The sequence below is a fragment of the Zootoca vivipara genome, chromosome 1 (assembly GCF_963506605.1).
Source record: "Zootoca vivipara chromosome 1, rZooViv1.1, whole genome shotgun sequence".
In the NCBI taxonomy this organism is placed as follows: domain Eukaryota; kingdom Metazoa; phylum Chordata; class Lepidosauria; order Squamata; family Lacertidae; genus Zootoca; species Zootoca vivipara.
Window position 1 is genome coordinate 46,439,245 of NC_083276.1, and position 15,497 is coordinate 46,454,741.

The window sequence follows — 15,497 nt, forward strand, 5'->3', positions numbered from 1 at the left end:
AGCTAACTGACAGCAAGTGAAACTGTTGCAGAATGGATTGGATATGCTCCCAGCCCCAGTGTTTTGCTCTAGGTCAGGGCTTTCCAAACAATGGTCTGAAAACTTCATTCATTTGGTCCATGGCGTATCTGTGATGCTTTGTGGAAGATGGAAGGCAGCAACCCATCAGATTATTGGCTTTTTATTTCATTTTTATTTCTTCTTTTATTTCTTATATTTGATTGTACAGTCGTACCTCGGTTTACGAACCGCTCGGGTTGCGAACAGTTCGGGTTACGAACTCCGCAACCCCGGAAGTGTTTTCGGCGCGTGCGCGTCCCGCACATGCGCAGAAGCGGCGTGCATGCTTTGCGCATGCGCAAAGCGCGAAAAACGCAAACACCGTGCTTTGTGCATGCGCAGAAGCGCGCGCTCGGTTTGCGACCTTTTCGGGTTACGAACTGCGACCCGGAACGGATCGCGTTTGTAACCCGAGGTACTACTGTATTACAATTTGAAACCTATAGAATACAATGTATAAGTAACAAGAGAATGAATAAAAAGACAATGAAGTCGTACAGCAGCTAGCACAGTGCATTAAAAAAAAAGATAGCTAGAAGCCTAAAGTTACTTGGTAGAAGTTGCAGGTAATGTAGATGTGCCTAGGAGCATTGCTGGGCATTTAAAAGATGTGAACTTAGGCCCATGACACACATTTGCATAAAATTAGCATTTGTCCATTGATATTTATAGATGCCACAAGGAAATAAAGATGGTGTCTGGGAAAATCCGGACGTATGGCAACACATGTCAGAAATGTATATTTGGATGAATTTCCTTAAAAATAGCTCAAAAATTCTTCTTCTTCTTCTTCTTCTTCTTCTTCTTCTTCTTCTTCTTCTTCTTCTTCTTCTTCTTCTTCTTCTTCTTCTTCTTCTTCTTCTTCTTCTCCTTCTCCTTCTCCTTCTCCTTCTCCTTCTCCTTCTCCTTCTCCTTCTCCTTCTCTCCCCTTATGGTTTCCTCCCCTTATGGTCTTGATTTATGGGCTGCCAGTAAAACGAGGCTGCATTTTAAGCTGTACGTATTTTAAGCTGTATTTTAATCAATTGGTTGTTCTTTTTAAACTGTATTTCATAATTGGTGTTAATTTATAATTGGTGTTAGCTGCCGGGGAGGGCGGTGTATGTATGTATGTATGTATGTATGTATGTATGTATGTATGTATGTATGTATGTATGTATGTATAATCGAATGGCACCTCATTGGATCAAGATCAAGAAACTTAGACGTGAATGAAGGCCAGAGAAAGCCAACCAAATTCTCCCCCTCCAGCACGTGTGTCTTGCAGAGACTGCAGGCCAAGTTGAAGGGAATGTGTGTGGTATCGTAAGCATAGCTGCCAAGTTTTCGCTTTTCTCGCGAGGAAGCCTATTCAGCATAAGGGAAAATCCCTGTAAAAAAGGGATAACTTGGCAGCTATGATCGTAAGGCATGTGAAGATTTTAGTCATCTTGTAAACAATCACTGAATACAGCACTTCTGTGTTTCTGCAGTCACTCCTCATCTCCCTCAGCGCAGATGGAATATGGCCCTTTTGTGATTCACAATGTGCTATCTGTATTGTTGCAGGACAGAGCAACTCAGCACTTTTGATAGGGAGATGTGGAAGTTGTGATGTCATGCCTGCCCTTTATGGCAGAGCAGCTGGCAGCCCGGCCCCAGAGGCAGCAGGATGGAATCCTCTCTTTTGTGTGCGGACAGACGCCTTGCGTGTCAGAAGCTCTCTTGGGGCTCCCTCTCTCTTTTCTTCCCTCCTTCCCTCCCTTGTGCTTTTAAGGGCTCACGTTTAAAAGCAGAGCTGCACATAAACGGATAATCACAGAGTAAAATAAGGGAGATAAAAGAGCACTGTGTGGCCCCACAGCAAAGCACATTGACTGGCGCAGGAGGAGATTGTTAAGGCTGCATGGGAGGGTTCCTAGTAGCAGACTATTTTGAGGCAAACAATCTACAGCTGGGACTGACTGATGGCTGTATTTCAATGACAAAACCAGGGCCTGTTCTCCACCGATAAGCACACTTTCCCCCTTCTGGCTCATACTTCCCTTTATTCTTAGTACTGTGTAGATCCTTGCATTCTTCCTTTTAAGCCATTTGAAAACCTGAACTATCAGTTCTGTCAAGACCACAGAGTCTTTGGAGGGGTGGGTCGGAGGGAGACAATGTGGTGAAAGGGCTCTCTCTATTGCGACCGTCTTACATAAGGGGCTTTTTTTCCAGCTGGAACTCAGTTCTGACACCTCTCAGGTGGGCGCAATTGCCATTTTAAGAGAACAAGGAAGGCGTTCATGGCACATTCCGGCACCTCTTTTTCTAGAAAAATAGCACTGCACATGTAAGAGCAAAGGCAAACAGAACAGTACCTGTTCTTCCTTGCTCACACCTCCTAGGCCACATTGACACTATACATTTAAAGCAGTATCATATCACTTTAAACAGTCATGCCTCCCCCCCCCCCCAAAGAATTCTGGAAATTGTCATTTGTAAAGGGTACTGAGAGTTGTGAACAGACCCCTGTTCCCCTCACAGAGCTGCAATTGTCGCAGTTGTTTAACAATGAATCCCTCTTCCCAAAGAGGTGGGAAAGGATCTCCTCACACCTCTCAGCAGCCTTAAGGAACTACATGATTCTTTGGGGGAAGCCATGACTGTTCAAAGCAGTATGATACTGCTCTAAATGTACAGTGCAGACGGGGTCTGTCTTCCCCTGTTAGGAGCAGCCTCTCTCCAGCACAATAGGAGACTCACGACACATTTCTTTGAAATTTACCCACTGCAAGGTGTTTAGAGCTCAAGCATCAACATCTGGAGGGAAACAGGAACAGGAGGAGCCAGGATGAATGCAAGGAAGTGCATTTACAAATACTGACACATTTGAGGGCAAAAGGCTATTCTTCTGCATTTAATGTCACAGCATGTTACACAATTCTAAAATCCGATAACCCTTAATCTCAAATCCCTCAATGAAGGGTTTGTTAATTGGTATTTTGCCCCTTTGAGAACACTCTCGCTAGATGGAAATGAAGGCTTTAATGAAGGGAGGCTGAGCTGGAGAGAGCATGAGCAGTGAACCAAAGGCACCGCAAATCATCCTTAAAGTTGTTTACAGGCCAAAGAAGTGCATGAAATGAGTGCTGATTGGATCATGCAGGCAAACAAACCCCATGGATTTGAATGGCTTGGAAGCAATTTCTGCAATAAGCTGAACTGATTGGCTGCTTTCCGTTGGGCAGGCTTGAAGGACAGAGGCAGACACTTCTTCTTGCCCGGTTCAGGCCTTTGGATGCTTGGAATGCCCTGTTCTGGTTTACAGAAGCATAACCACAATTCCTTATCTGAGACACAGATACTTCCTTCCTCACCCCCTGACTAGCTCAGTCATGTCCCATATACCCCACCTCACCATTACGGGCATGAAACCATAGAGACAAATTCTTTCCAGTACATGATTTGTCAGATAAACACTGGAAGGGGAAAAATAATCCCAGCTGCAAGTGTTGCAGGAAAGCCTGACCTTGCACAAAACAATGAACAAATATTTTTTTTAAAAGCCAGTTTCCCTGAAGCTGTGGTCACCACCCACTCACCTTACACGAAACCCGCCTACACAGGAAAGAGCGTTTTAAAAGCCTGGTGCTCATTTCCCCACTTACAGCCTGTGGTTTGGCTTAGTATATAAACTTAGCTGTGTGATAGACAAATCACACCCACCTTCAATGGCTTTGGGGGTTAAGGTAGGGAAAGCAGAATGAAAGATAGCAACAAATTCAGCCTCCGCTAACTCCTGCAATGGGTTTTGACAGTCAGAGTTGAGAAGACTAGTTGCAGGAGTTTTGAAAGTTACTGTCTAAGTGCTGTTTTTCAAGCAAAAGTAATCATTGATACCGAAATAAGGCCATTCAAAAATTCCTGTTTACAAAACTGAAAGGGGTTGTTATAGCAAGGTGGAAAATAAAGGTATCATAATGCCGCACGCAAGACTATAGTATCACCATATGGGACACTGTAATACTGACCTCTATACCTTCAAGAAACATTGGGCATCTTTACAAGTGGTAATGAGGTCTTGTGGCAATTAAAGGCTAACAATTTTAAGCTTTTTGTAAACTTTGCCGCACAGACCAACTTAGTTACTGTTTATACACATACATACCGTACATACTGTTGTAAGCCACTCTGATTTTTTTTAAAAAAATGAATAGCAGTATATAAATACTTTTCTAATAAGAGGAGAAAGGGTAAATGACTCCAAAGCCATTACAGCCACTTTGTAAAGGATTCTTTGGAAGAAGTTATGGCAATTAAAGATATACATGGAGAGGCTCGTTGTAGAACCATAAAAGGTGTGAACAACAGAAGCAACTATAATCCCAGGTGGCAGGTGGCACTGTGGGTTAAACCACAGAGCCTAGGGCTTGCCGATCAGAAGGTCAGTGGTTCGAATCCCCGTGGGGAGCTCCCGTTGCTCGTTACCAGCTCCTGCCAACCTAGCAGTTCGAAAGCACGTCAAAGTGCAAGTAGATAAATAGGTACTGCTATTTATATTAAATATTAGTGTATTTTAATATTTCTGTTGGAAGCCACCCAGAGTGGCTGGGGAAACCCAGCCAGATGGGCGGGGTATAAATAAATAAATAAATAAATAAATAATAATAATAATAATTACTATTACTATTATTATTATTACAGCGGGAAGGTAAACGGCGTTTCCGTGTGCTGCTCTGGTTCACCAGAAGCGGCTTTGTCATGCTGGCCACATGACCTGGAAACTGTACGCCGGCTCCCTCGGCCAATAAAGCGAGATCATAGAATCATAGAGTTGGAAGAGACCACAAGGGCCATCCAGTCCAACCCCCTGCCAAGCAGGAAACACCACCAAAGCATTGCTGACAGATGGCTGTCAAGCCTCCGCTTAAAGACCTCCAAAGGACCTCCAACACATTTCTTGGCAGCAAATTCCACTGTCGAACAGCTCTTACTGTCATGTTTAGGTGGAATCGTTGTAGCTTGAATCCATTGCTCCGTGTCCGCTTCTCTGGAGCAGCAGAAAACAACCTTTCACCCTCTTCTATATGACATCCTTTTATATATTTGAACATGGCTATCATATCACCCCTTAACCTTCTCTTCTCCAGGCTAAACATACCCAGCTCCTTAAGCCGTTCCTCATAAGGCATTGTTTCCAGGCCTTTGACCATTTTGGTTGCCCTCTTCTGGACACGTTCCAGCTTGTCAGTATCCTTCTTGAACTGTGGTGCCCAGAACTGGACACAGTACTCCAGGTGAGGTCTGACCAGAGTGGAATACAGTGGTACTATTACTTCCCTTGATCTAGATCAGATCCCCAGACTTCGGCCCTCCAGATGTTTTGGACTACAATTCCCATCATCCCTGACCACTGGTCCTCTTAGCTAAGAATCATGGGAGTTGTAGGCCAAACATCTGGAGGGCCGCAGTTTGGGGATGCCTGATCTAGATGCTATACTTCTATTGATGCAGCCCAGAATTGCATTGGCTTTTTTAGCTGCTGCATCACACTGTTGACTCATGTCAAGTTTATGGTCTACCAAGATGAGTGCCGCAACCGCAGAGTCAGTCACGACTGGACCTAATGGTCAGGGGTCCCTTTACCTTTTACAATCCCAGACACAACCTTTATTGATATAGGTGAGGAAAGCAAGACACCAGGAAGATGAACCCAAAACTAGAATGGTGAGTTTACCTTTATCACCTCTCCTTATCAAGGGCTGATAGATGTAGCTTGCCATTCCAGTTTTGGGTTCCTCTTCCTGATATCTCACTTTCCTGTTGCTGTATTGCCTGCTTGACTAGATCTTTTCATCTAGTTCTCTACCCCCCTCCAGGGCTGAAGAAACCACTTGGGCTAATGCTGTATCCATGTTTTGTAAGCAGGAAGTGACAGAACTTGAACATCTCCATGACTGTGCTTTTCAACTTGTCCATCAATGACCCAGAGCTAGGAGTGGTTCTGTTGCACCCAGGTCCACTTTGTGGGCTTCCCATTGGCATCTGGTTGGCTACAACGAGGAAAGTATGCTGGACTAGATGTGCTTTTGGTCGGATCCAGCAGGGGTCTTCGTTCTTTAACATTTGTGCTATGGATGTAGCAACCATGTTCTCCTGCATTGGCACTCATTCTATACTTTCCCTTGGTCTTGTTTCCCAATCCTTTTCCTCCACTAAGAGCAGAACACTGATATTCCATTGACCTAATGTTGCGTCAGAGTCCCTCTTAACCAAATTGTCCCTCTTAACCAAATTCTTCAGCTCATGGGAAACTATGTTAAGAGTACACTCCTACGATGTTCAGCAACTTAAGTATTTGTGTTCCTGCGTGGATGGGAAAGCAAGAATGAGTATGAAGGTGCTGTGAATCCCTCACTTAATCCCTCTTTGTCTTTTGGTGTAGTAGTGAATTTATAAGTAGTCCCATTTATAATGGGACACATGTGGCACTGTGGTCTAACCCACAGAGCCTAGGGCTTGCCGATCAGGTGGTTGGGGGTTCGAATCCCCGTGATGGGGTGAGCTCCCATTGTTTGGTTCCAGCTCCTGCCAAGCTAGCAGTTCGAAAGCACGTCAAAGTGCAAGTAGATAAATAGGTACTGCTCTGGCGGGAAGGTAAACAGCATTTCCGTGTGCTGCTCTGGTTCGCCAGAAGCAGCTTTGTCATGCTGGCCACATGACCCAGAAGCTGTCTGCGGACAAACGCCAGCTCCCTTGGCCTATAGAGTGAGATGAGTGAGCAACCCCAGAGTTGTCCGTGACTGGACCTAATGGTCAGGGGTACCTTTACCTAATCTGTGAAACCAAATATGTTTTGAACCTAGAGACCAATCCAACATTTTAAGCTTCCAGTAAACACTAATGTTTTGTAAGACTAAATCTTTGACTTTATTAACCACAAGTACACAGGAAATCTCAGCTTGAGTAGCGTGTGAATTTAATTCTTTCCTTTCCCTCTCAGAAAAGGCCTAGCAGGGGTCCTTTCCTTTTTCCTTATCTCTGCCTCTCAGCAAATAAAGTGGACACCCCGGCTAGTTCCTGAACTTTCTTGTTTAGGTCCCTCCAAACCTGAGTGTCCTTTCACAGCTCAGTTCTCAGCCATCTGGCTTCTCACCCGTGGCCACTCACTCTCCACCAAAATGAAAAGAACAATCAGTTTTTAAACTATCACCAAGTAGCATGGGTGTAAAAAAGAGAGACTGATGACTACCAAACCAAAGTGGGGCTGTTTCAGACAAAATTGGAACTTGCAGGATGAACTGGTGAGGATCTTGAGTGGTTTTTTTGACCACTTTTGACTATTCAGATGTTGGTTGGGTTGTTTTTTTGTTTTGTTTTTTTGTTTAAACTGCACCATGTCTCCCAAAATGGAAATACTTTGCCTCAAGCTTGCCATATAAGAAAAATGCCAGCCTGGAGAAACACAAAAGATCCTTAGTAACAGAGTAATCCAAACAGCACTTATGCTGGGCTGTTTGGATGGAAGGGGTTAGAGATTGAATGGGGGTGTCCCTCTGCCCAGCTGAGCCAGTTGCTGAACAGCTGCTGAAATAGCTCATTCGGTACAGCATGAGACTCTTAATCTCAGAGTTATGGGTTCGAGCCCCACATTGGGCAAAAGATTCCTGCATTGCAGGTGGTTTGACTAGATGACTATTGTGGTCCCTTCCAACTCTACAATTCTCTGATTCTATGAAGGAGGCATGCCAGTAATTTCTCTGCCAGCAGAGAAATTTGCTTTCCAAATTGATGAGCCTTCTGTTCTATGAACTTGATAAACGGGCCATTATTCAGCTGTATGGTATCTGGAAGGAAGGAAGCAGGATCACATCAAAATACTTCTTGTACAGACAAAAAAAGACCCTCAAGCAATTAACTTCAAAAGATTTTTTTTAATTTAGAAATGCAGTTATATACATAGAATAATTGAAATTAAATTAAACTTTGTACAAATATTAAAATACTATCTTCACACCCACTTCAATGTACAGGATACCAGAAATATATATATATATAAAATAAAGCAAAATAAAAACTGATTGACATCCTGCACAGCGTTATGGTATTTTTAAATCCCACATATATACGAGTACCATTCTGCAAATAATTTCATAGTGGTGCAACTCAGATTACAAACAAATAAAAAGCACTGAAGGCAACCAGGTTCTCCCTGTGTGTTTGCATCTCCAACTACCTGCAGCCTGCCCACTGGGTAACAGAAAGTGTGCAAGTGCTTGTTCTGATGGAACATTTGGTCTGAACTGTGTGAGCTTCCATGTAAAAGCAAATGCAGCAGTGCTATCTCCAGTAGAAATGGACAACCATTATTAGCAGAAGCCAGTATCTCAAGTTATATATTAACATAGAAGTGTTCACCATTCAACACACATCTCCTCTGGTGCAAGCGTTGAAATCTTAATAAAGTGACAGAGGTGGTCAACTCCAAAAGCAATTTTTAAAAAATCTGCAGGAAAGAAGCCCAGGACTGAAGCATATGAGAGAGAGAGAGAGAGAGAGAGAGAGAGAGAGAGAGAGAGAGAGAGAGAGAGAGAGAGAGAGATATCTCCATAGGATACTACCTAAGATGAATCGAGCCAATGGAAGGTGTCCTACAAAAAAACCCCCACCATACTCAATCCCTTGTTTGTATGCTCACTACGCTACTATAAAAGCAATAAGGGAAACAGAGGGTTGATTCACACATCAGAACAGCAGTTCTTTCTGCTGTGGGCACAACATCTATTGTAGATGCAGGGGTGGGAACACTCATCAGCCCCAACCAGGATGAATAATGGTCAGGGATAATTGGAGGTGTAGTCCCACAACATCTGGAGGTCCACAGGTTTTCCCCATACCAATAATAAAGTGTGACAGAAATGCACGTATTGACTTGTTTACAGACACTAGGCAGTAGTCACTCCATAGACGTGCAAATAGTGAACTGATCTTAACTCGCGGCCAAATTTGTTTTTCTGAACAATGTGTCTAGGTGGATCATATTTGGAAATGATGGTAGAGCTGTAATACAATGCATCCAGTACTGCTTACACCATCTGAAAACACTGTAGTAAGAAACCTCTGGTGGGCAGCAAGTTGGTCAAGGATGTCACAGGCTTCCTCACAAGGATTAAGAAACAGTACACTAGCAGTTTCAGTTGTGCATATGCTATATTACCCTAGTGCAGGTACCACGAGCATCTTGATTTTGGAAATGCTCTCCAGATGCGCCACAGAAGCCAACTACTGTGGTATTTACTCATTTATTTGGTAGACATGAGTATGCATTCTCATGTGCAAAAAGCCCCTGGCAGCTCCTGTGGTATCCAAAAGAAAATCTCTCAACGAGAAAGTGGTAAAGATTAAGTATGGAGTGTACAAAGAAGCCCTTTCCATCTCCACTTACTTCTAAAAGGCAATGAGGAGCTGGGTGGCACCCTTCTCTCTCTCAGAGTTAGTAGCATACATTTAACACTCTGCCTAAAAATGCTGCAAGGAAATATCATACAAAAGCGCTCCAGTGAGAAAAGTGTGTACCAGAAGTGGCCCTAGAAAAGAGTTGATGCAAGAGAAGCCTGCACCCAAGTGTCCAGCCCCTCCAGTTCCCCTTCATCCATTGTCCTGCCTGTTTTTTCCCCAATCTGTAGGGTGCACCAAAGCCTACTGTATTCATGCCATTAAAATGGAAAGCCAATCCAATGTCTTACTTCACCCCTTGCTCCAACTTACCAGTATTTTATGTGAGAGTAAGTTTCAAAGCTAAGCACTTGAGAAACCTGAATGCAGAATCCTACAAGTGCTTGCTTAAAAGTAGGCCTCACTAAGTGGGACTTACTTCCAGGTAAATGTGTATGGCATTGCAACCTAAATGGTAATCTTATTTGCCGCAACTTGCACGGGCTCTCAGGTTTCAGATTTTCCTACAAGAGGAGTGACACCATGGCAAGGACATCAGGCTTCCTGTAAATGCTAAAGCTTCTTGGGTCATTGGTAGTTAATGGGCCTCATCATACCTCAAACAGACTATCTGGACTCCTGCCCTCTCTCCAGAAGGTCTCCAATGTCAGCAGCAGCTGTTTTAAGAGACACTTGCTGTATGTGCCATACATAAACTGGATGCATACCACAGTATGTATCTAACCACTGGAGAAGCGCTGCAATTTAGTTTAAACAAGTGTTATCTTGCTTTTAGCACTAGGTGCATGGAAGTATAAGGGAAGAGCTATTGCTCAGTGGTAGAGTACATGCAGTGTACACAAGAGGTCCCACATTCAATTCCTCAGATCTTCACACACACACACACACACACACACACACACCCCACTTCAGCTAGGAAAGACCTCTGCCAGTCAGAGTAGGCTTTTCTGGACCAGCATTAACTCAGTATAAGGCAGTTTCAGACGATCAACCAATATTCTAAATAAATGGAGGGTGACGTGGCATGGGAACCACGCGTTTATCAAAGGTGTTATGTTCCAGCATTCAAAGGGCAAGGTGAGCCTGCAGAATCAAATTCTAGATGCCTACAATTTTCAAAAGCAGACAAATACAACCTTAGGTGAGTTTTATTCTTGCCAGGCACAAAGTGTGTCCTTGCAGCATCTGGCATTCTGTACACAAGTCTGGAAGAAGTTAATTAAGTTAGTTTGACTTATTAGGCACCTAACAGCCACACAGCATTGGGCTAGTGGTTGTTTCAACTGATGTCTCAGAATTCTTTAAAAATGTGTCATGGTTTTAAAACAGAGGACCTCCTTCATTTCCAGCCTGAGCATTAGAATAGATGCCCTGAGCATTATAGATAATAGCTATTGCTATTCTTGCGCTTCATAAATTTGTATTTAAGAACCTGAGAATAGAAAATCTTTAAAAAGGGGGGGAAACCTACATTCTTAGCCTGAAGACCGTAACATTTGTATTTCATTTCTCAAAAAACAAATTTTATGAAAGAGAAAAACTGCTCTTCTGTTGTCTCCCATAAGATTTTGACCATAAAGTTCTTTTGTGTCCCTCATTTAAATTACTCAGGTGAAATGCCTATTCCAGAATTAAGACCCAACTTGATATCTGACTCTTCATGTATCTGCCCAATAAATACGAACCATCCACAGGTGAATGGGGGATGGAAATTAAGAGTGGTGTTATTTCTTCATTCTATTGTTTTAAAAAAGGAAGAAACTGAATACTTTTCTTTGGGCTAGGCGTCACCCAAATTTCTGCCACTCTTTCACACTGTCCAAAATATTTAGCACGAGTTCTGTCAGTGCAACTTAAGATGATAGATATGGGCACATCTAAATCCTTCTGCATAAATGGTGCTCTTTAATTGCTGATATAACCTCCCCATGCAACAACGTCCCAAATATATCAGGCAGGGTAGTTGGCCGGGGGGGGGGGGGGCTTTCTTTTATAAAGAGCAGAGGAATCTAAGCCACAGCCTGGCTATGTTGTTTGGGGCTGATGGGAACTGTACTCCAAATCATCTGGAGGGCATCCAGTTAGTGAAGGCTGATCTAAACACCACACTGAAGAAGAGAAGCACTCTCTGAACAAGGTGAGAGCCTGCTCTACAACTGGGAGTCTCAAAGAGCAAGCTGGGAAAGCCTAAGGTTAGGGCCATATATGTATTCTGTGATAACAGTCAATATTGGGCATCAAGGCAATCCACATTTCTGTGGCCTGTATACATTATGAAAAGCAAACTAATTGCCATCCATTGGATTACTCTTGGGCAATTTAGTTTGCTTCTGCTAATCAGGATGAAGTGTGAGGAACTATGCAGAGCCCTGAGACTTTATTCTCTCTTCTGCTTAATTTTAAACTGTTACATTAGCACATGTAGATTGTTTTCCACAGCATTGTACATATTGATTTTTTAATGATGTGTTTTTCTAATTGTCATTATAATTATTTTTTCTTATGTTCTTTTAATTGCGGTTGCCAGTCCCTAGATATATTGTGAACCAATCTGAGTAAAATCCTGTGAGAAAGCAGCATACAAATAAGCCAGTGATGAAAAGACGATGGTCTGATTTCAATCAGATACATCACCCACAGATTTGCAAGGCAATTTTCACAAAGGAGCTAAACAGCTTTGAATTAAAGCTGCAACCTGTAATTATCTGAATTGCTTGGCTCTATATTCAATACCAAACTGTGTGCTTTTGTGTGGAATGTGCAGTGTGCAATGCCCATCTAATGCTGGAGAACACGGACAGTGGAGTGTGCAATGCCCATCTAATGCTGGAGAACACGGACAGTGGCCCAGGGAATCGTGCTGCTTCCCATTCAGATTTTTTGGTGGTAGGCAGGTTGGGGGGGGGGGAGGCAAAGTGTTGCCTTTTCCCACAGCTGTCTCCCACATCAGTGCATTGTTATGATAGTAAACGGGGTTGACCTCTGCCACTTCCATTTTTCAAAGGATGGGCTTTCTACTTCCCTTGATATTTTAAAGCACACTGTGGTTCTGTGTGCTCACCCTGGCTTTAAGACAGGGGCAAGTGTGAGAACTGGCAACCAAGCCATTCCACTTTTGTTTTAGGAATCTTTAGGAAAGGTCACAGAATTGTTCGATTGAGGAAGGCTCACTGGAGAAAATCTGGGAATTTATACTTCCATGATGTCATCAAACTGCAATGCACTGACCACAGAGGGCTAGATAAAGAAGAGCAGTAAGTATATTTATATGGAAAGAGGTGGAGGTAAGCGAACATATTCCCTGCATAGAAAGAAGCAGTGTGCAATGGGAGTGGGTAGAGGAAGAAACTGGGGCAAGGGATCTTCCAAAAGGGTAAAGACAGCAGCATGGCTCTTTCCATTCTATTTTGTTTTAAGGCAGACTATCACTGTTATTCATTCAAGGCAAATAGGACATGCCTGATACAAAAAGCTAGGTACTTGCTAATGGTGATCCATTTTCCAATGACTAGTTTCTAACAGAACCAGGAGGAAGACATAAGCAATGTAGGCTAAACAATAAAAGCCCTGGCATTGCTTTTGCAAGGATGGGACCCAACAACAGCAACAAAAATAAAGTGGTGAGGCCAAAATTGCTCTCTCATTAAGGTGGGTCAAAGTAAAGGCATAGGCGATGAACCCTACTTGGGGAACAGCACAATGTGCACACACACTGACATCCTACAGTCATTCCACAGAAAACGAGCTCAACACACTCCAAGATGAAAGGCTTTGGATCAACTATGGTACAGCTGTCGTATTGCTGGCAGGCTGGCTGTTCTAGGAAGAGGGCAGTCATTTTCCATGTGGGCTTCTCAATGCAAGTGCCCTTAAATCTGGCCATAGACTGAATTGCTCTAAGCTGTTTGTCTCAAGACAGCCCTAGACTTCAGCTCACACCAAGTTTAGAGACTCGTCCTTGATGAACAAAGGTAGAGGGGAGACAGTTTTGTTTTGTTTTGTTTAAATGGAAGCTTGCAGAGGTACAGACACTTCACCCCAGCAAGTGTTCACTTTCTCCCTCTCTTTGGGAAACAAAGAAAAGCAAGTAGCAGCCTAAGCTTGCCATTAATGTTCTTCTTTTTCTTTAAAAGAAAAAGAAAAAAGAAAGGTTGGCAAGTTGCAGTGGCCTTTAACATAGCCAACACTGCCCAAGTTCCAAGTGCAGCTACGTTAAGTAGTCTATGTTGTTGAAAACTCTGAGACCTGCAGTATGCGTATGTCACTACAACTGGACTCTGACCCACCCCTCCTCACAGCCCATCCACAGGTGTTCTGACTTGCCTTCATAAGACAGTGAATAAATGGAAGGAAACTCTCTGCACCCAGCAAAGCAAGCTTGGTTGTTGTTTCTTGGCCCTACTTTCTGAGCAGAAATCCAGAAGCTAGTAAAGCCCACGAGAAGCTGCAACAAGCCAGTGTGAGAAGGAGCAAGGCACAAGTAAATAGCAGCTCTCCAGAGACCACACTCAAACATTTGGTGGGGAAGGGGAGAGGTATGAGGAGCTAAAGTCCACTGACGTCACTGAAGCCCCCCCTTAATGTAGATAAAATGTGGGGAGAAACAGCTGGCACCCTGTACACCCCACTGATGCATCAACGAGGCATCCTGGCGGCATCCTTTGGATCTTCAGCTATGGGGTATGTGTCTGGAGGTATTCAGGGCACAGCGCATGAGAGTGGGGAAAGTCTGCGAGGAGTGCTCACCATCCCGGAAGAAGGAAAATGGAGAGAAAAGGCTAGACAAATGCAGCAAGCCTCATGCTTCTTTCAACAATGGAATATCTGGATTGGGAGAGAGGAAGAGAGAGAAAAGACAAGTTAAACAATCTTTTGTGTTTACATTCCATATCTGAAATACCACACAGCACAGTCTTGATATAAGTCTTGGCTGTCCATAAAGCCCTTTCCGTTTATCAAGTTCTTATTTGACCATGTCAAGCTTCTATAAAACCCTTGTCAGTCATGCTTCTTCAAGGACTTTCCCCTAGCAAAGTCCCAAAGTCTCTTAACTACTGAGGATTTTCTTGGGACGAGAGACTAAGGCTTACTGACCAAAGCTGCTTTCTTCAGCAGGTGTCAAAGGACTGCAAAATAATCACAGCAGAAAGGTTTAACTTCCCTCTTCCTCTCCACACACAACATCCTGCACTTTCTGTCATCCACATAAAAATACAAAGTCCAGGGTTCAGCAGCTGGAACCAATTATGCACATTTAGAACACATTACTAATTTGGTAGAGTTTATTCAGATTACAAGATAAGGATGTGCTTTTGTTGTTGTTCTCGGCTTGTTTCAAATGTAGACAATTTATTCACGATGGGAAGCAAAAATTGGGTCTCAGAGAAGGCAATTTGGTGGGCACTAGTTTTTGAAAGTTAGTAATAAACTAAACTAACTAACTAACAAACAAATAATTTATACCCCGCCCACCTGGCTGGGTTTTCCCAGCCACTCTGGGCAGCTCACGGCATATATCAGAACATACTAAAACATCAAACATTAAAAACTTCCCCATACAGGGCTGCCTTCAGATGTCTTCTAAAAGTCAGATAGTTGTTTATTTCCTTGACATCTGATGAGAGGGCATTCCACAGGGAGGGCGCCACTACCGAGAAGGCCATCTTGCCTGGTTCCCTGTAACCTCACTTCTCGCAGTGAAGAAACCAGCAGAGGACCCTCGGAGGAGAACCTCAGTGTCCAGGCTGAATGATGGGGGAGGAGATGCTCCTTCAGGTATACTGGGCCGAGGCAATTTAAGACTTTCAAGGTCAGCACCAACACTTTGAATTGTGCTTGGAAACACACTGGGAACCAATGAAGCAGATGCAGAGCAAGGTGGGTGCGGCTCACCCCGGGTGTCATCCCTGGGGGGGGTGACATTGCTGCCCCGCTCCCCCTGCGCTTGCGCTGGGCGGCGCACCCCCTGGGATGCTCACCATGGGCAGCGCACCCCTGGGATGCTTGCCCCGCCCCCC

General features: G+C 43.7%; 1 protein-coding gene across 2 annotated transcripts in view; it reads right to left on the minus strand.

Moving 5' to 3' along the window:
* Nucleotides 1–6,916: 6,916 nt before the first annotated feature.
* The window catches only part of SUSD6 (sushi domain containing 6), a 61,895-nt gene continuing 53,314 nt past the window's right edge, over nucleotides 6,917–15,497 (minus strand). The window contains exon 7 of one of the 2 annotated variants that reach the window (XM_035113486.2): nucleotides 6,917–14,304. In XM_035113486.2, coding sequence (XP_034969377.1) covers nucleotides 14,279–14,304 — 26 coding nt within the window. In that variant the 3' untranslated portion in view covers nucleotides 6,917–14,278. The remainder of the gene's footprint in view (nucleotides 14,305–15,497) is intronic. The other variant, XM_035113478.2, reaches the window with a different exon arrangement.